Here is a 20,726-nt window from a genome sequence, read left to right on the forward strand (position 1 = left end):
CAGGAAAGGGAGTGAATGCTGGTCTGAGGGCACAGGCAGGGGGTCCTCTCGGGCTTTCTTGGGGACTCCCAGGCTTAAATTTGTTCTGGAAACAGAGGAAAAAATCGGAAAGCTGTTGTGGGCAGATCTGAAGGGGCCCCTCCGCCCCACACATAACTCTGGTGGCCCAAGGGGACTCAGGCACAGCCCTGAAATCTCCTCTCCCACCAGATCCTGCCCCTTTCCATCCCCCCGATAGTCTCCCCTCCCCCCACAGCAGACACCTCCCAGCCCAAAGCACTCTGGGAGGGGGGCAGTTCTCTCTACAAGGCTGGATCCCACTGGGGCCGTTTCTTCCAGGAAGCCTTGCTTATACACTTATTGAACACCATCTCTCATCTGTCATTTCCTCGAGGACAGGAAAGATGGTGTAGTCAAGCTTAGAGCCAAGGGCTGGCGGCACGACAGCTACGGCTTCACTTGCTCCTACTGGATTCATTGCACTACACTGACAACTAGCTCCCTCAGCTGTAAAAAGGGATGCTTACTCAGCCCACCAGATCACTGGGTGTTCGTGGGCACTAAATGTGCGTGGACGGAGTTGCAAGTGTTGGCAAAAAGCCTGCAGTCCTCAGCAGCACCGTCTCCTTGATTATCCCTCACTTTCCACCAACAGGGTCTCCTTGACCCTGGAAACACTCATGTAGGTTGCTAAATGTCAGGGGATCAAGGGCCCCTCATCCTGTGTTAGCCCTCCCACCTGGCTTGCCAACCGCACCTGAGTTTTTTGTCTTTGGGGCTTGAGACTAGCACCAAAGAGGATTCTCTGAGATTGCAAGGGGATTTTTTTGGTCCACAGCAGAAGCAAACCAACCAGCTGGTTCTTAAATGTACTTAAATGTATAAATCACTCTTACAAATGGTTGTCTATGCATTAGGAAGGCCGGACAGGATCCTACAGCTCCCAGTCTGGGAATATTTCGGAAACCCTGACCCCACACTTCCCTCCCACCAGACCCGGGGAGCTTCTGGCTGCCTACCACAAGATGTCTAAGCTGGTGAAGTGTGCATTGGGGTCAGTAGAGTGTCCTTATTAGGTTGCAGTTGGACCCCTGTGTGTGTCCCTGTGGGAGGGAAGGAAGGGGGAGCCTCCCAGAGAAGAGATCCCAGAAACCCCAGAAGAAGAAACCCTTCCCAGCAGCAAGCAGAGAGTAGGGGGACCAAGGCTGGAGCTCAAAGGAAAGAAAAGGCCAATTTAAACGCCAGTAGCTTCAGATGTCAGAAACAACTGCATGGGAGGCATTCGGCCCTAGAGCAGTCCACCCTGTGGCTAGACATAGGACGTGAGCACTGACGCCAGACAGGGAGGTGAAGGGAGCGGCAGGGCTCTGTTTTGTGGGTGCTAGAGACTAAGGTAGGAATGATCCCTCTAGGGAAGTGAGTCAGTCACAGGGAGCCAGTCCCCCTGGTCCCCCAGTGCAAGGCCTTAGAGACCTTATGACTTATATGCATGACAAATTTTTGACTACATAAACACATACAGAAAAGCAGGGGTTGGTAAAAAAACAAAAACAAAAAACACTTGCAAAAACATGAAAAAAAAAAGACAGTAAATGGACAGCAAAAAAAAAAAAAAAAAGGTAGGGGGTCTTTTCAAATGAAATCTAATCATCCTTATGCAGGGAAAACAAAGCTGACCAAGCCAGGCCTTATGCAGATCCCCCAGCCCCACGGGAAGGACTTCTACAAGGCAGGCGCCCAAGCTGACCACACAGACCCAGGGCAAGTTCTGCATCTCTGGGGAAGCCCTAAGGATCTGGGATGGGTCTCTGGGTAGTTCCTGCCATACCGTGTATCCAGGAGAATGGCCGGTGGGGAGAACCCTCTGGTGGGGTCTCTCTGCTGCTCTACTTGTCCACTGGCAGCCATCAAGGTTCTGAGCCCCATTGGGTTGGAGTCTCCAATGAAAACAGGACCAAGCCCCCACTGACGCCATGAGAATACCTCAGCTCCTTCTAATCTGCTCTTTTCTTTAAAAACTAAAGAGGCAACACATATGGCTTCCACCTTGCCCATGGACAGACCCCAGAGAATGCCCTCAGACTTTCTGTGCCCATCCGACCCCACCAGCAAACCACAGGGGTTTGACCTTCCCCCCCCGCAGCAGCAGTGTCCCCACACCCCACACACCCAGCTGGTCATTCTCCTGATCATGAGGCAAGAAGGGTGAAATGGAAGCTTCCCGGTCTGATTCAGAATAAGTGGAAGGCTGGGAGAGGGGTGGCAGAGCAAGTGGGGCAAGCTGTTAGGGACGTGACTGCAAAAAGATTTGTAGGAAGCAAAGCCAAACAGCCATGGAGGTGGAGAAAACCCTACACTCAATGGTAAGTGTTGCCTGAGGAACCCCAGCTATGTCAAACATATCAGCTGTCCCTCTGGTCAGGGAGGAGGGAGTTATAGGAGGAAGACCAGGCCCGAAGATAGAGCTTCCCTGAAAGAAGGTGGAGAAGAGAAAGAATCCCCTCTTCCAATAGCCAGCAAGAATGTCCACCTGGTTCGCTAGTCGGGGCTGAGCAACTTGCTCAGCCCCATTGGGCTGGGGTGGGGACATCAGGCAACAGTGCATCCAGTGGCATTCATGAACTTCCCACAGAACCAAGATCCCCAAAGGAAATCCAACTGTGAAGCAACTAAGACCCTAACTACCCTAAGGAATCTGGTGTCTTCCATATTGCTTTTCTTCATGTGACACAGGGTCTGACCATCTCTTCCTCTCGCTCTCTCTTCCCTTCCATGTAATCACCATGTGGATTAGCTCCTGGGCTGGCTAAAAGATAGGCAAGGCAACTACATTTTAAAGGCACTTTAATCAGAAAGAAGTCTTGCAAATGCCGCTGCTGGTTTACCCCGTCAGCAAAACCTAGGCCTTCTCCTGTGACCTCAGTGCAGGGCCCACATAGCTGTTGGAAGTGACTATGGCATTCACACAATGGTACTTACAAGTAGATGCTGGACTCGTTGCCTCCCATGTCTGGAGACTGAAGTTTCTGCACAAGGATGACGATGATGCCAATGAAGAGCACAAAGTTAACCTGAAGAGCAAAGAAAAGACAGAAATGATTCTGGGCAAAGACTTGCCACAGCTCTCGCCTCTGCATGGACTGTTGCTGCCCCAGGAGGACCCTCTCTGATCAGTCAAAATCCCATCTAGACTTAGAATCCAAGATGGCAACGTGAGAACACTTGTTTACCTCCCATTTACTATTGCTGAAATGACAGAAGAGATAGAATAAAAAGAGTTCCATAAGAGCACTGAGAAAAACGGAGTATTTCTGGCTCATGACTGAGCCAGAAAAGTAGGCAATTTCTAGAAGAGAAAGCAAATCGGATCAGGGTGATGGAAAACAATGCCAAACAGACAGAGAAGAGGCTCCTGCCGAGGTGAGAGCTGTCCTCTGGAGAAACTCCAAGCTCAGAGTAACTGAACATGGGGAACCAGAAAGGACAACCATAAGTATTATTAATTAAAAAGCTGCCTGGGAACGACAATGACAGCATTTACCTTCAGATGAAGATCAGGGACAAAATCTCTCTAAACAGAAAGGGGAGGACAGGGAGCAAACTAATAGAAACAAGGTGCAATGAAAGGACCATACAGTGACATCATCTGGATGGAGCCAAAGCAGTGCCTGGAGAAAAGAAAAATACAGAACTTGACACTAACTTACTAAAACATAGTAAATATCGACAATAATATAATGAAGCATTCAAATCAGAAGCTAGGGGGAAAGTGCCACAGTTTTAACTTACACAAGAAGGAAATTAATAAAGATAAAAATGCATTATAAAGAAATAGGAAAAAGGTAGACGATCAATAAAAACTTTATTTGGGGGCTTTGTTTTTTTGTTTGTTTGTTTCCACAGATCAATTAGAATGATAAAACATGCTCTATGAAGTCAGGGTTCTCTCAATGATCTCCACTACAAGCCCAGCGTCTCCACAGTACCTGGAATTCAGCACAGAACACTGCTCACTGCAAATGTTAGTCGATCCAAAAGGAGAAAATACAACTAAACAAATTTAGGGACCAGAAGGAGGACAAGACAACAGATGTATAGAATATTTTAAATCACAAGGGAAAATCAAACTAAATGGGAAAATAGAAATTAACAAAATTGAATCAAGAAGATATAGAGGGGGGCGCCTGGGTGGCTCAGTTGGTTAAGCGGCCGACTTCGGCTCAGGTCATGATCTCACGGTCCATGAGTTCGAGCCCCACGTCAGGCTCTGTGCTGACAACTCAGAGCCTGGAGCCTGTTTCGGATTCTGTGTCTCCCTCTCTCTGATCCTCCCCCGTTCATGCTCTGTCTCTCTCTGTCTCAAAAAATAAATAAACGTTAAAAAAAAAAATTTAAAAAAAAAAATGAAGATATAGAGGGTGCCCGAGTGGCTCAGTCAATTGAGGGTCTGATTCAAGTTTCTGCTCAGGTCATGATCTCGTGGTTCATGAATTTGAGCCTTGTGTGGGGCCCTGTGCTGGTGGCATGGAGCCTGCATGGGATTCTCTTTCTCCCTCTCTCTGCCCCTCCCCTGCTCTCTCTCAATAAATAAACTTAAAAAAAGTTAAAAGAAGATGTGGAAAATCTAAGTAGAGCAATGTCCTTAGGAGAAATTGAAATAAACTAATCAAAGATGTATGCATTAAAAGGCATTAAAATGCAGATAACTTTACAGACCAGTTTCTTAATACCTTCAGGGAAGATGTAACTTACAAACTACCTCATTTGCTTTTGTTTAAAAGCAAATAAAAAGAAAACCTCACAAATTACTTATTAGGCTAACAAAACTCTACTCCAAATCCCGGACAATGAAGAAAGCATATAAATACACACACATACACACACACACACACACACACACACACACCACACACCACACACCACACACCTAACACTAGAGAACAAAGAACAATGCAAAAACTACAAACAAAATGTTAACAAATAGAATTTAGCAGTGTATTAAAAGAACAAACAGATCGTGTCCATAAAAGGTTTTACACCGGAAGTTCAAGGGAAAAAAAACAAATCTACTAATATTTGTCACATTAACAGATTAAAACAATAAACTACCCTTCTCCCCCATAAGATTGGTGAATAGTTCAGTAATCAAAACATCAACAAAGACATGAGAAATGAGCACCCTTGTATTCTGTTCATTTGATATCTATGAAAATGTTAAATGTACGTACCCTTTGTCCCAGAAATTCCACTCCTAGAGATTAATTCTAAAAGATATATTCACACATATTCAAAGATACACACAAATATATCCATTGTAGCATTGTTCATTAGGAAGACAAATTGGAATATTATAAACGTCCATCACGAAGGGAAGGGATCACTCCAGAAAATGTTTCCAAAACATATTGGATTTCCTGATTTTTAAAAAATACACACTAAAACAAGCCAGGAATAGGAACTTTCCTGGTTAAATGAAGAATAACTTCCCAAAACTATATAGCAAACACCATCCTCATCAAAACCTAGGAATAAATGATATAAATACTAGAAAGAGTAAAATTATTTTCATTTAAAGATTATGTAATGTTCTACCTAGAAAACCCATGAAAACCAACTGAAAAGGGACAGGAACTAATAAGAGTTTAAAAAGGTAACCAAGAAAAGGTAACCAAAAATACACAATAACTAATAGTTTCCCTATTAGTAGCCCACTAGAACATACAATGACAGAATGAGTCCCAGATTCAATACAAGCACAGAATGGAAAATACCTTGCAGGTAAATTGGACAAGACAACTAAAAAGCTATACAAATGACTCTATGAGAAAGGCTGAATAAATGGAGAATCATGTCATGTTCTTGGAGAGGAAGATTCCATATTTTTTTTTATTTTTTTTATTTTTTTTTAACGTTTATTTATTTTTGAGACAGAGAGAGACAGAGCATGAACGGGGGAGGGGCAGAGAGAGAGGGAGACACAGAATCGGAAGCAGGCTCCAGGCTCTGAGCCATCAGCCCAGAGCCCGACGCGGGGCTCGAACTCGCGGACCGCAAGATCGTGACCTGAGCCGAAGTCGGACGCTTAACCGACTGAGCCACCCAGGCGCCCCGGATGATTCCGTATTTTTAAGAAAATCACTTCTCCAAGTTAATTTATAAATTCAATGCAATTTCTCTAAAACTCTTGACCAGACTCTTTTTTTTTTTTTTCAATTTGACAAGGATATTTGAAAGTTCACTTGAACAAGTAAGTGTGCAAGAAAATTTTGAAGGAAAAAAGAATAAAGAAAGGGATATTAACATACCAGATCTCAAAACCTGCTACCAGGTTAATAATAACAAACACAAGAGGGCATTCACCATGGAAATAGCCTAATAGATTAGTAATATAACATAGAAAGTCTGGAACTAAATACAAGAAGAATGTATTGAATGTTCATGATAAAGTAACATTTTAACATAATAGAGAAATGATGGTCTATTTAATAAAAAAATTAAAAGGGTGGAATGTCTATCCAACTGGGGGAAAAAAAACTAAGGAAGATTAGATATCATTTCAGATTAGACAAAGAAATAAAAATTTAGCTTGACTGGGGTGCCTCAGTGGCTCAGTCCGTTGAGTGTCCGACTCCTGATCATGGCTGAGATCATGACCTCACAGTTTCATGGGCTAACGTCGAGCTCTGTGCTGACAGCATGAAGCCTGCTTGGATTCTCTCTCTCTCTCTCTCTCTCTCTCTCTCTCTCTCTCTCTCTCTCCCCCTCCCCCACTTGTGCGCTCTCTCTCTCTCTCTCAAAATAAATAAATAAACTTAAAAAAATTAGCTAAATTAAGGACATATATATAATAGTCCAACCCATAAAATTGTTATAAAACAGTTAAAAATACTTTTATATCCTAGGATGGGAAAAGACTTCCACAAACAAGAAATAAGTTTCAGAATTCATGAAGACAAAACCTGATAGTTTGACTGTAATAAAATTATGCAGTCTTGTAAACACACTGACGTGTTTAACCGACAAAGCATTACTATCTTGCAAACAGTTAGAAAGACAAGTGATCAAAGCAAGCAAAAGAAAAACGAGCAAAAGAAATAAACAGGTAATGACCAGAATAAAAACAAATTTTCAATAAGTGCTTGGAAAAAAAATACTTCACTGCACCAGCAATGTGGAGAGATTCACGTTAAAACGATGAGCTACCATTATTCCCCAGAAGAGTATGCAAAAATGTAAATGTTTGATATTTTAAGTGCAGACAATGATAAGAGGTACTCTTTCTGGCCCAGCAATTCCATTTCTAGACATTTATTCTAAAGAAATACTCATGCTCAAAATTATGCACACAACTGCTCCAAGTAGCATATTTTGTTACGAGGAAAAATGAGATAATACAAATGTCCAACACTAGTGGGATAGCTAAATAACTTGTGTATCCATGTTCCAGAATATAATGTAGCCATGAAAAGGAAAGAGGATGGTTTGTAAAGCGACCTCTGTATTTCCTCTTCTCCTGTTTTCTGCCCAGGCCCTGTCTCTTCCCCCCTCCTTGTCTCAAGGATACTCACCATTATGGAACCAACCACAGGGCCTTTGATCACCCACCACAGAGCTGTGTTGTCATTCATATCCCAGCAGCTGAAAGACAGAGAGAAAGAAGAGAGATTAAGCTCAGGGCTGGGATGCCCACAGGACAATGCCCCTGGCCCCACTGTGGCACTATCCCCCTACAGCTCTCTGAGGAGGGACTGGCTGGAAAGAAAGTGCTCAGGCATGCTGCAGACCAGAGCCCAGTTCTGGTTCTTCTAGTGCCCTGGGCCTTCCCTCTGCTCCCTGTCAAGGCAGGAAGTGGAGCACAAGAGTTGGAGTCACCAATGGGCTCCTGGGCAAGGGCCCTGTTCCCCCTTCAGGCCCAGGGCTTGTGGAGGGGTGATCTCACCCCCAACACTCTTCCTCCTCTCCCTGAAAGGAAAAAAGACACTCAGAGCTGGGCCCAAAAGGAGAAAGGGACTCCGAAGCCCTGCACATTTTCACTAGGTTCTGGCTGAGATGTGACCATGTGGTCCACCTGTGGTAGGGTCAGGGTGTGGGGGTGGGCAGTCAATGTTAGGTCGGAGCAGCCACTGAGGCCCGTCGGGGCTCTCGCCCTGGCCCTCGGGTATGTACTCACCCTGTGTTGTCAAGGTAGAGCCTCAGCACAGCCCACACAGACACACACACAGTTGGGGTCCCTGGGAGAGCAAAAAAAGAAGCTCGGTGATAACAGGAAAACCCACGGGCCCTGGGTTCCCTTCAGATTTGGGGCTCCCAGAAGCCGCTGTCCCCACTCAGACAGGGGGTTCTGACCCATGGGGCAGGTCTCCCTTTTAGATCTGGAGTCTTGGGGACCCTAAGTGCCTCCTGGGGGTTCATGTACCCGTAAGACCCTGGGCTATCTCACTTCTCAGAAGGACTCCTGAGCCTATCACCTCTTTCTGATGATGGGTTTCTATGGGCAGGAAGAGCAAGAAAGGGTCCAAGAACCAGAAGCACACCATCAGCTGCAGGGCAGGACAGGGCCTCCCTCCTCTGACCTAACACACCCTGACCGCGGGACCAAGGACGTACCTGGCCATGAGGCCTGAGCCTGTCCAGGCCACAGCCAGTGACCTACCCCAGCCTATAATGGTGTACCAGTAGAAGTATCTCCTCTCAGGGAAGAAGGTCTCCACCAGCAGGGTGAAGAGGTATAGGCCCTCGATGAATAGCCAGAAGTAGTTGGACACGACACAGTAGTGGAAGAAAACCATTATGGCCTTGCATTCCACCTGCAAAGAGGGCAGGGAGGGTGAGGGAGGCATGAAGCTCCCACTGCTGGCCCCCACCCAGCCCTGGAAATCCAGCCCAACAGAACCGGGTAGAATCCTGAAGGCCCTACAGCTCTGACATGCTGGGATTCAAACACCCCATGGGGCTGAAAGACTCAACATTCCTGGATTCGAAGAGTTAAAAATGTAGCATCCTATGATTCTGAGTCGAAGCTGCCCATGGAGGCAACTCTACACATGCCAGAAAAGAGTTGGGCTGGGGGCGAGCACAGGACCCTCTCCCTTCCCCAGGCTCACTCGCCCAGGTCTTTCCTGCTCCTTCTCCAGCCCCTCCAGGTAAGGTGGATATAGAGGACCCTGCAGGAGGCTCCTTGGTAAAACAAAGGTTTTGGACATCAAGGGGGAATGTTCTTGGCCCCCAGAAATCTCAGAGAGACACTGCCTCCCCCGCCCCCGGCTCCAAGTATGCCCTCCTGGGTCAAGACCCTGTGCTCTGGGATGTTCTTTCCATCTTATTCCATCAAAGCCTATATTTTCTGCTTACCTCCAAAAGGTATGACAATTGGGGAGGTAGTCTGGAGAAAATCCAAGCCAAGCAGTCCCTTGGCTCTGTCATGGGTTAGTTAAATGCCCAGGGGCCAGGCCAGCCCTCTCTCTGAACCTAGTTTCCTTCTTGGGCAAGTGGGACTTGGCATTTCCACTCTCCCTTCCACATCTGTTCTGCCAAGTACATGTACAGAGAGAGGGACAGGAAACGACAACATACGGGGATCTCACTGGCTACTAGCAACCTCACGGTCATTCCCGGATTTCCGCATTCACTGGGGACAATGCCTTAACCTGCAGAAAAACACCTGGATGACCGGGTGCCGCAGGGAAGGGAGTCCTGAGAGGGCAGGAAGCCTTCCTGCCAGGGCCCGGCTCACTCACGGTGGAGATGAAGCAGTGGTTGCTGTCCTGCTCTGCGTAGAGGATCCAGTCTTTGATGAAAACGGAGATTGCCCTCAGCATGAATGACACGAACAGGTTCATGTGGATGAAATTGCGGGTGCAGTGCAGCTTCCTACGCCAGCAAGCCAGGGGAGGAAGAAGCCTTGAAGCAAGGAACCCGTTCCACCCCTCCACTCTGTGGTCTGCTTTGGGCCAACTCCACGGTTTTGTCTCAGGGGGTCCCCACCTTGCCACCTCCTTCCCACCTCTCTAAATCCTCATTCACTGCCAGACTTTGTTGCCTGGCTCCACCATTCCAAGAGGCCAGACTTTCCCCTCCTGTGAGCTCTGTCTATCTAGGATAAAAGTGAGGAACATCGGTCTACCTTGCTGGTGGCCCTGGACACGTCAGTGGCTGTCTCTGGGGTCAAGTTTCCCATCTGTTAGCCTAGGGGTGGAGGAAATGTCCTTGCCCTCTAAGGGACCTCCAGGGCTGATATCCAGGGGCAGGAGTGGGGGGTGGGTGGGACAGAGAAAGGGCTCTGAGCTAGGGTGGGCTGCATTAGCTCAAACACAGCTGGGGGAGGGTCTTACCGGAAACGACACAGGATGACCATGGCAGTGGTGAGGGTGACAAGGGAGGTGCTGTAGCCAACTGTGTACAGGGCCTTGACCGACAGGTAGTAATAGTCCTGGAGCAAAGCACAAAACACTCAGCGTTCCACACGGGGCTTGCCCCAATCCCCCAGCCCCCTCAGGCCAGGGCTTTCCCACCTCGGGGACCACTACCTAGCTCCTCCTTTCTTTCTTGCCTCCTCCTCTCCCTCTACTACTCTGCCCCTCACCCCATCCCCCATGAGTTTTTTACTCCCCTCTGCAGTGTCTGTATTCTGCTGACATTCGGTAAACGCTGGCTAAATAGAGGGGCACCAACCAATCAGAATAGCCTTAGCCTGGAGAAGTGTCCAGGAGGCCCCCTGCTGAGCCCAGCATCAACCTTTCAGTTGTCGGGCCACAGGAAGGTTGAGCACCCTAGAAGAGTAGTCAGAGAGGTAGGGGACATGTGGTGGGGGCTGGAGGAACTCAGACAGCAAACCAGATGCTTCTTGGCCCAGAATGAATGAATAAAAGTCTTGCCCTCTGTGTATCTGCCTTGGGTACACAGCAGGTGCTCGTGGGCTGCCTGGGAACCTGAGCTTCCTGGAGTCCCAATAGGAGCCAAGGCCTTTGCTGGGAACACCCTGCCACGGGCCTCCTCGGCTCCACCCCCACCACCTCCAGGTGGGGACAGATACTCACCTGGTCCCCGGTCTCTGATTCATATTCATCGAACCCACAAGCATCCACATAATGAGGGAACGGCTCCGACCATCCATCCTCAGTGCAGTTCCGGCTCACCACCCTCATGTCTGCAGTAGAACAAAAACTCAGTGAGGCATGGAAATGATTTAAAAGGACCCTGAAATTCTCACTTGAAAATTATTTCTTCAGTGGGAATTTCTGGAAACCCATATGCCCATCTGGGAAGCATGGTGACTGAAGGTTCACAAAATCTTCCACTGTCTGGGGGAAAATAGGGATTGCTGGTGCCCTTAAGCCTTTACACAAAGGACACTGGGGAGGACCAGGCACTGCAGATCTCTTAACAAGCGGTGAGAGGACCGAGCCAGGATGAGTCCAGCCTCCTCCTCTTCTGGAACTGGTAAATGCTCACCCGGGAAAGGCCTGAGCCCCTTGCCTAGGCCCTGCATCAGCACTTGTCAAATTGCAATGGGCAGAAAAGAATGATGTGAGGTCATCATTGCAAACCCGGCTGCGTTCCAACCCCCAGATTCTGGTCCAGTAACCACCTCAGGTGTCTGTGATGTAGGAGCTCCTGTCATACATGGGGAGCTGCGAGCCTTCCAGCAGCAATATCCGCACAAAGGGGACACACGGCTTGCTTAATTAACAAGGACCAGAGCTCCATTAACCTAGCGCCAGATCTTATTAAGATATGTATTTAAGTTTAAAAAAAAAAAAAAAAACAAACTTTTGTCTTCCCAGGTTTAGAGGTCTGTTTTCTGTCACTAATGCGCTTTAATTTTCTTTTGATAGACTTTAAAGGCCATTTTGTAGGACACCAAAGCAGAGGGAGTCATTTCCTGTCTACAGAGTGGAATCTAGATTGGTTTTTGCCCTGCCTGGGGCCTTTTAGCCTTTAATGATTGCTCATTTCATCCTCCCCTCTCCTGACTGTCTGTAAGGGTGAACCACAGACACCCGATGGAGGGGAGAAGGCAAGCAGCCCCCTCCGCCTCCATCCCTGCACTTGAGCATAGCCCCAGGCTGTCCCCTGTCCCCAGACTGGCTTTCTGGGAGCTTACCTGGTGTATTAGGACACATGGGAATTTTTTTTCTTTTACAGGATTCAGGGGCCAGAAAATTGTGTACAACAGGTAACATCTATGGAAAAGGGGCCTCCAGAACCCATGTTTCTGGAAGGATCCCCCTGCTGTGGCCAAGGCCACCTCTGGGGAGCTCAGGAAGGAGGAAAGGGCAGAGACCAAGACCAGAAACCCCTCCGCACTTTTCCAACCTCATGTCCTTGCCAGTTGAGTTGGAAGAGCTGGGGCCAATTCTTTTTTACCAAGAGAGTCAGAAACATACTTCCTGGGACTCTGGGAAGCAGCAGAGGGTGGGTGACCCCTTCCATAGAAGACAGCTCTGCCCCTAGTGGGGGATTACTGGTTTCCATTGCTTCTCGAGTTTGGAGTCCTGTGACACAGGATGAGGAGGACGTCTGCCAGGCCCAGGGAAAGAAGGAGTCACTTCTGTCCCACATTTTGATGCCAAATTCTTTCTTCCAGCAAATCCATGTCAGGCTGTTACTGGCTGGCGACCTCCTTCCAAGTCCCACTGAAAGTCTGCATGTCCTGGGGGAATCAGGGCCTTGGCCAAGTCCCTTCTCATTTCTGGACCTCATCTCCTCTCTGCTTTGCCCACATCAGGGTGGTGGGAAGAGGAAAGGGAAGCTGCTTTGAAAAGCAATTTTGTAAAAGTGTCCTAGAGGTAGAAGCCATTTCCTTTCTTTTATTTTCCTTCTTTCTCTGTTTCTTTTTATAAGACAGTGTGGGCACAGAAGCGTATAAACCATTTTGTTCAGAACTATTCCACGAATTTGCCACTCTATTGTTCTGATGGAAATCTCCAGAAGATGGAGTACTCTCCAGAATGTCAAAAACTTGTAGTGGCTGTGCCTACTTCACTAGGCTATTTTGCCCCAGCAATTTCATAGGAGCACAGAATTTTAGGGCAGTAGTTCTCAAAGTGGGCACCCTTCCCAGACCAGCCCATCAAGCAGCAACTGGGAGACTGGCTAGAAATGAACATTCTCAGGCCTCACCCCAGGCCTACTAAATCAGAGACTCTGGGGGTGGCGTCCAGGAATCTGAGTTTTAATAAGCTCACTAGGTGACAGATTACAGTGAAAGTTCGAGAACCACCACCGCACCTTTGGAAGTTCCAAACTATCAGGGGCCATCTGATCTAGGGGATCTGTACTTGGGAGTCCACAATGAGGCTTTGAGAGATCTGCACTCCCGGAAATTATATGCACAATGTTCTATCTGAGCACACGAGTGCAAGTTTCCCTGGAGAAAATCCACAGCTTTTTCAGAGAAGGAGAGCAACCTGTCAAAGATCACACAGCCACAGAAAGGCACTGACTGCCCTGGAATAGGGGCTCCCAAGCTCACGTGTCAGCAGGTGCCCTCCCTCCAGCCAGCCCCTGGTTGGCCCCAGCTTACCCATAACCTCACCTGAGAGATCCAAGGAGTTACTGTCAGGGAAATCGAACTCTCCTGCAAAGCACAAAAGTGGGCATGAGTCAGCACACACAGCCATCCACATGTGGAGCCATGCATGGTATACTCTTCACCCTGGTAGCCCAAGGCCATCCCTGGTCCAGACGACGGAGGTGGGTTCTTGGCCAAAAAGCCTCAGCGCACATGGCAGCCACACACCGCTCTGACACACCATGCCTTCTAGCATCAATCTCATTTGCTTTGTATTTCCGTGATGCTAATGATGGCCCATGACTCAGTTCTCCCCACTGGGCAACAGGAAGTGGAAACGGGATATTGTCAGGAAGGTGGGAGGGCCTCTGGACTGGGAGGGGAATGGAAAAGGATGACTGGCCCTTTTCCAGAAAAAGGCAAGGAGCAGCAACATGGGTCCCGGCCTTGGGTCTCTTCTTTGGTCTGCAAGCCTCCATCTCAGCCCCAAACCTATCTCATCCTGGATGAGCCCAGGACTTCATCCTCAGACATTTTTTTTCTTTCTCCTGACTCTTTATTCTCACCTCCATCCTTTCTTATCAAGAATCCCCTGCTGGCAATGAACCCTCGTTTCCTTTCCACTTCTCAAAGTCCTGCTTTTAACACGTAGCTGACATGCCACCCTCTCCAGGAAGCCTCTCCGGACCTACTCATTATCCCACCTGCATGCTGCATAGCGAGGTCTCCCATGCTCTCAAGCCTGCCCTACATTTCAACTTCACAGCCACCGAGGATGTCAGTATCTACGTGGGCTCACACACACATTCAGGCCTGTATGTATGCTTGGGCACATGGGTAGGCTCATTTTCCAACCCCTCCATGAGTGTGTCTCATACTCCCAAATCAGCCCGTGAGCACCCAACACCAAGGCACCTGTGCCTTCCATCTGCCTGTGTCCCCCACCTCCCGGATGGCCAAAGGTGGCTGGTGTGGGGAGAACCTGGTCTCTGATAAGCCTCTGCTTCCGCCCCCACCCATTCCCAGCAGTCAGAACTGGGCTCTCGCTGGATGGACAGACGGACAGATAGATGATCAGCAGCCTGTCTTCTCCAAGGTTCCTCTTACCAATGGTTTCCATCTCCCACACTGAAACAGAGAAAGAGAGACAACACAGAGGTGAACAAGGGGGCTAATGGTGAGTCTGCTCTCACTGGGTCCTGTTGATTTCCTCCCTCTCCCGCTCCCTACTCCCAGACTCTGCTGGGGACCCAAGGCCATGAGGACTACAGGCTGGGGGTGGGCCAGACACAGGACCCAGTTAAGGAGAAATGAGAGGAGGAGAGAGATCAGTGCTCTTGTATCTTCAATAACCTGCAAAGCAACAACTACTACAGCGAACAGATTCAGCCTTGGAAACCGCAAAACAAAAGGAGAAATGCCATTCTCAACTTTCTAAGTATTTAAGGCAAATCTCACTGATCCAGCTTTGTGAACAGAGATGCTAAAAGGCCCTGCCTTAATGAGCCATTAAGAATCAGGTGTAAATAACACATTCATCATGCAATTGCCAGAGGAAGGGATATAGTGCAAAGGTCTTAAATCTTAAAATCTTAATTTACTGCTGATTCGTGTTGCCTTTTTTGTTGTTGAAAAGCAGCAGTCTTGCCATGGTACCTGACTCAAAGTGGATGTGTAAGAAACACAGTAAATGGTGAATGAGAGGAATACGTGCACGGAGGAAGTGATGAAGGTGGTTTCCATAGGAATGCATCAGAGATGCGGCTGAGTCACCTGCGGTCACCACACCTGATGCCCCGCCATGCACATGGTACCCCGCACCCCAGCACTTCCTGAGTTTGTCTCCTCTTTCAAATTCATTTTCTGTCCTGCTCTGGGTCACGCCCAGTCCCCCAGTTTTCAGGATGAGACAGCCCAACTGCCACCCTCCCTCTGGGCTGGCAGGTCTGGAGGTGGGAGGTGTGGCTGAAAGCTCCACAAGGGGAAGTGGGGGGGGGGGAGGGGAGGTGGGGCATTGTAGCTAAACCCTGCTTCCATGGTCTTTGCATGGGGCCTTGCACCCCAACATACTGCCACCTTCTGCAAGCCCCTTCCCCTCTGGGCAGGGTCAGGGGTGTTGTAGAGTAAAAGTCCCAAGAGTAAAAGAAAATACGCCTCTGCCTCTCACAGACAGGGTGGGGGACGGAGGTAGGCAAGACTCCCTAGTGGACTGGAACTTGGAACTCTCCAGTTCTAGAAGGACATTGGCCTAAGCCTTAGGCAGGTGAAACAGGAAGCTGAGGGCCAGGTGGCAAGGTCCTGTGCATGACCACACAAGTGACTCAGATCCCTCTAATCCCTCCATCCTCCTCTAAACAAGGTTCCAACCCAGGGCTCAGCAGTCAGTGGGCCAGTTCTCAGGATATCACCTGCCTAGAGTCCAGCCCTGCTTCTTCTCCCTGCACCTACTACCTTGGTGCCCTGCTTCCCTTGATGGCCACAAGGAGTAGGGTGAGGACCAAGGTCCAGCTATAGGCCCCTCCCAGAGTCAGTGTGGACTGGCTGGACAGCAGCCTTTCTTAGGAATCTACAAGGTCCCAGCTGAAAGGTGGGAACTGGCCTGGAAAACCCAGCGGACTCACCCCCAAAGAAGAGATCTGCATGATCCCCTTTTCCTCAGACCCCTGCCCTTGGAGATGTAGTCGTTAAGGCCTTGTGCCTTTAGGCAGAGCACTGCCCCCTCTCCTCTGCCTCCTGTCCTTACGTCTTTTTTTTTTTTTTAAGTTTATTTATTTTGAGAGAGACAGAGACAGTGTGAGCAGAGGAGGGGCAGGGAGGGAGGAGAGAGAGAGAGAGAGAGAGAGAGAGAGAGAGAGAGAACCCCAAGCAGGCTCCACATTGTCAGTGTAGAACCCGACATGGGGCTCAAATTCACAAACTGTGGGATCATGACCTGAGCCAAAATCAAGAGTTGGATGCTTAACCGACTGAGCCACCCAGGCACCCCTCCTGTCCCTACGTCTTGAGTCATACAACTCAGCCACTGCCCACCCCTAGGACTCTCAAATTGGTCTGGGCCCCCTGAGTATCTCCATAGCATATCAATGGCCCCCCAAGACCTAAAACACAGACATGTCCCAAACTGAGCTCTTTGTGACAATATACCCAGTATCTAAGTGGGTATGTGAGTGTGGACATGGGCGAAGAGTCTTATATCCAGCTGCCTAAGGGTGTCTTGTTGTGTGTCCATATCTGGGTGTCTCTCTGAGCCTCTGAGCATCCCTGCATGAAGTGTATTGATAGTAACACCAACTAACATTATTGACCATTAAAATGTGTCAAGGCCTGGACTGAGTGACTACCACATGCATTCCTCCACTGATTCTCCAGTCACTATGCCACATTCCCATTTGACAGCCTAGGGACAGAGGGTGAATTGCCTTGCTCCAGGCCCCACTTGGGTAAGTGACGGAGCCCACATCTGAGAGCACACTGCCTCACGCATAAGGCACATCTCCACGTCGACCTGGGGGCCCAGTCTGCAGGTGCCTCCATGGCCCCGTGTGGACCAGGGTCTGTGGTTTCACCCTCCCACCAGCATGGGAGCTCTGCAGTGGGGAATATTGGCCTTCGGGGTGTCCCAGGTAGGTTGGGGGCCCAAGTGTGGGGAGCAGACTAGACCAATCGAGGCCTAAAGAGGTCCCAGGGGGAAACTCACCTTGGTCTGGGTTGAAGATTCGGAAGAGTTCAGGGCAGCTGACGAGGACCATCTCACCCACACGGGCAGGCTTCCAACACGTGAGGTTGTCCCACATCCCGGGGCAGCCTGTGCGGAAGAGAGCCGTGGTGAGGGGGGCCCAGCCCCACACATGCACATGCACCACACACACGCACACGTGCAGGGATTCACATGTACACACATACACCCTCGTGAGCCAGGCCCTTGCAGTGGGAGGGAAGAGTTTCCTGGAGGGAAGGTGAGGCTTACTGTGTGAGGCAGGGCTCAGCCTCATCCCTGAACACCCCTCAAAGAGGAGCTGGGACATTTAGGAGTTCCTGGGGTGGGGAGGGAGCTCTCATCTGACTTTGCATCTCCCACAGCCCCACGGTGCTGGCAGGACTGCAGGGAAGAGAGAAACAGAGCAGCAACAGGACAGGGCGGGATCAGTAAGCATGAGAGGCCAGGGGTCTTTACAGCAACCTCCCATCATCCCGCACCAGCTCCCCCCAGTCCTCCAGGCCTCCACTATCACTCTGGGGGCCAGCTTCAGCTCGGCCTCCTTGGTGGGCCTTCCCTGCCCCTAAGGGGGGGGGCTGGGAACTGGCTGGCCTGAGGGTGCTGCTCCAGGGCCGCACCTGCCTTCCAGATGGCAAGGCTCTGACACCTGAAGGAGGAGGGCAGAGGCATCCAGGCAGAGGCCTGCATGGCCACGGCCCGGGACCGTGAAGGGACACAGTGCGGGGGGGGAGGGGGGGCAGGGGGACACAGGCCCAGTTCAGGCAAATACTGAGAGCTGGAAAGGGAGGAGGGAGAAAGGACAGGCTGAGGGGTGTCTGGGAATCATCCAGATTTGGGTCTCACTGGACATGCACTGCTGGGAGCAAGAGAAAGATGACGAACTTGACAACCAGATATTATTTGGGGGCTCAGCAGACCCTCCTGCCCCTCTGCCCACCACGCATCCTCTCTCTCCTTCCAGCTCCCGCACTCCCTGTGGCCGCTTTCTCACCTCCCTTCATGCCCCACCCTTTCCTGACTCTACCTCCCTCTCCACTGAAATGTCTCTGGCCTGGGCCACCAGCCGCCCACAGCCCACCTCGTCACCCTGGCAGGGCTTGCCCTGCTGACCCTGTGTGAATGCAGGTGCTGGCAGCCACCCTGGCCCTGGCCTCTCCCCTCTCACCCTGGACAAGACCACTGGTTCATGGACTTAAGGACAGAGCTACACACAGACAACCTCCCCATCCTGAGTCCTGCACTCCCTGAAAGCAGCCTCCCGTGGCTGGATATCCCCAGCATAAAGGGTCCGGGGCAATCCAAACCCAGCATGTCCAAGACTCAACTCAGCATCTCCTACTAAAGCCTGATCTCCTGTCTCAGCCCCAGCTAGACACCTAGACGATGTCGCCTCGGTTGACCCTCTGGCTAACCTAGTCGTCTTCAAACTTTAGCAAGCACCCTTAGCCCGCATAATTAGCTAAATCTCTCTTTGTAAATCTGTAGATCACGCATTCTTTCTTAGAAAAGAACAGAGCCCTTCTGCATGTCACCAACCTGGCCAACCTCCGAGCACCATAATGTTGTCTTTATAGCTGGCACCATCGAGTGGGCATGTAATCAAGAAATGTAACAGACCACTGCACTCCCTTAACTGATTAACTGCCCTATACCCATTTAAACAAATCCCTGTTGGTGGTGGGGGTGGGGGGATTGCCTCGGAGGCTCAGCTGGTTGAGTGTGTGACCTCGGCTCGGGTCATGATCTCACAGTTCCGCGAGTTCGAGCCCCACATCGGGCTCTCTGCTGTCAGTGCAGAGCCCGCCTCAGATCCTCTGTCCCTCTCTCAGCCCCTCCCCACTCATTTTCTCTCTCTCAAAAATGAATAACCATTAAAATTAATTAATTAATTTAAAAAATAAAAAAAATCTCTGGGCCAGGCAGAAACCTCAGAGTTGGCCTTTGGACAAGGCTGCCTTCTCCCCAGTGGCCAGCTTCCTGAACAAAGCCTATATTCCTTTCCAATCAAAATTCATCTCTCGAGCATTGGCTTTTTGAGCAGAGGGTAGCTGAAGGTGGGTTTCGGTAACAGACCACCCTTGCTGTGTCTCCTTCTCCTTCTTGTTCCAGGTCTAACTGAACACCATATCCTGTTGGTCTGACTTCCAAATATTTGTGGAATCCATGCCCTATTCTCCATCCCCCTACCCCCACCTAGTTAAGGGGCAACCTACCTTTCACTGGGACCGTAGTCTCCTCCACCCCACACAGCTGTGACAGTGATCTTTCCAAAAGGAAGATCCAGCCTGGTCATACAGCCCACCCCACCTCAAGTCCTTAATATGGCCCCCAAGGCCCAGCCCTCGCTTTCCCCTCGCTTTTCCCCTGGTAGTTCACCCAGGGAAGGGGCATGAAGTGAGAAGGGCATGGAGGAGGGAGCCCCAGGGAATCCCACATTTACCAGGTGGGCAGTAGAGGTACATGTGGTGATGTAATTCCTAAGAGGGGACAAAGGTAGAGGAGAGAGGTGGCTGCTTGTGGGGGGGGGGGGGGTCTGACAGCAGAATACAGTTTCAGGAAGAGACCCACATCCTGCTGAGGGGTCTATAACTAAGGGCTTTGGAGAGGGCTTCTCTACCAGATAAGAGACAGCCAGTGGGTGACCCACAGTGTCCCACCCCACAGAGCTGTTGTGACGACTCATGAGTTCATACATGTAAAGCTCTTAGAGCTCCAGGCTCACTCAATGCATGTTCACCGTTGTTACTGTCATTAATTTCATTATTTCAATTAGGTGTCCCTGAGAATCATTCCCCTGAGACAGGCCCAGGCAGGGAGAAACAGCAGAGCCCTGTAAGGTGAGGAGAAATGCCAGTGGGGTGCCACCAACAGGTCACAGAGGATGCCTGGGCAGGCACTAGCCGGGACAGGGGGTCTAGAACTGGCCTCATGTGCTCCCAGCCTCTCTGTTGGGGCCCATGACAGACTTATGGGAGGCGTTTGGACAAGAAGGCACCCAAAGCTTCCAAGTGCAGAAAACCCAGTCTCTCAGAATTCAGATCTGACTATTTTGGAATTCACACCCAGTCACGTTGGCATATAGTCTCCTGCTCCTGGAATGACCAAGCTTGGGAGCTGGAAGCACCATAGAAAACTCTGAAAGGTAACAAACCAAGAAGACAAGGACACTGGGGCCAGAGGGGAGCAGGGTCCCAGGCCTCACTGGGACCACCGATAATATCCAGTGATCGCCGATTCCTGTCCACCCTTCACAGCAGGACATCCAGCCGGCATGTGGCTGCTTATGACATCATGTCCTTGAAAGAGACCCAACAGCACATCTTTGGCTGCCACGGTCCATGCTGATGGTGGAATGGCTGTGGAGTGTGGCTGTGTCTGGCCCATGCCCTAGACGCCCCAGCCAACAGATGTTCCCTTAATGTGGAACATTAGGCCCTGGCAGTGCCAGCTGCTACTGCCAGCTGACATTCCCAAGGTCTCAGACCACTCTAATTT

General features: G+C 49.9%; 1 protein-coding gene across 9 annotated transcripts in view; it reads right to left on the minus strand.

Annotated features, from left to right (window-relative positions):
• ADCYAP1R1 (ADCYAP receptor type I) overlaps positions 1-20,726 on the minus strand; it is a 143,013-nt gene that overhangs the window by 15,025 nt on the left and 107,262 nt on the right. For 6 of the 9 annotated variants that reach the window (XR_008296747.1, XM_053218259.1, XM_053218258.1 and 3 more), the window contains 11 exons: positions 17,211-17,318; positions 14,621-14,641; positions 13,538-13,579; positions 11,037-11,146; positions 10,332-10,429; positions 9,738-9,870; positions 8,654-8,807; positions 8,171-8,231; positions 7,569-7,638; positions 2,980-3,071; positions 2-85 (listed from right to left, as the gene is read on the minus strand). Coding sequence is in view for 8 of the 9 variants with exons in the window: in XM_053218259.1 (XP_053074234.1) it covers positions 2-85; positions 2,980-3,071; positions 7,569-7,638; positions 8,171-8,231; positions 8,654-8,807; positions 9,738-9,870; positions 10,332-10,429; positions 11,037-11,146; positions 13,538-13,579; positions 14,621-14,641; positions 17,211-17,318 (973 nt within the window). In the remaining variant the exon portion in view is untranslated. The remainder of the gene's footprint in view (position 1; positions 86-2,979; positions 3,072-7,568; positions 7,639-8,170; positions 8,232-8,653; positions 8,808-9,737; positions 9,871-10,331; positions 10,430-11,036; positions 11,147-13,537; positions 13,580-14,620; positions 14,642-17,210; positions 17,319-20,726) is intronic. The other 3 variants (XM_015065048.3, XM_015065047.3, XM_015065049.3) reach the window with 1 other exon arrangement.

This window comes from Acinonyx jubatus, chromosome A2 (assembly GCF_027475565.1).
Source record: "Acinonyx jubatus isolate Ajub_Pintada_27869175 chromosome A2, VMU_Ajub_asm_v1.0, whole genome shotgun sequence".
NCBI classification, from domain to species: Eukaryota; Metazoa; Chordata; class Mammalia; order Carnivora; family Felidae; genus Acinonyx; species Acinonyx jubatus.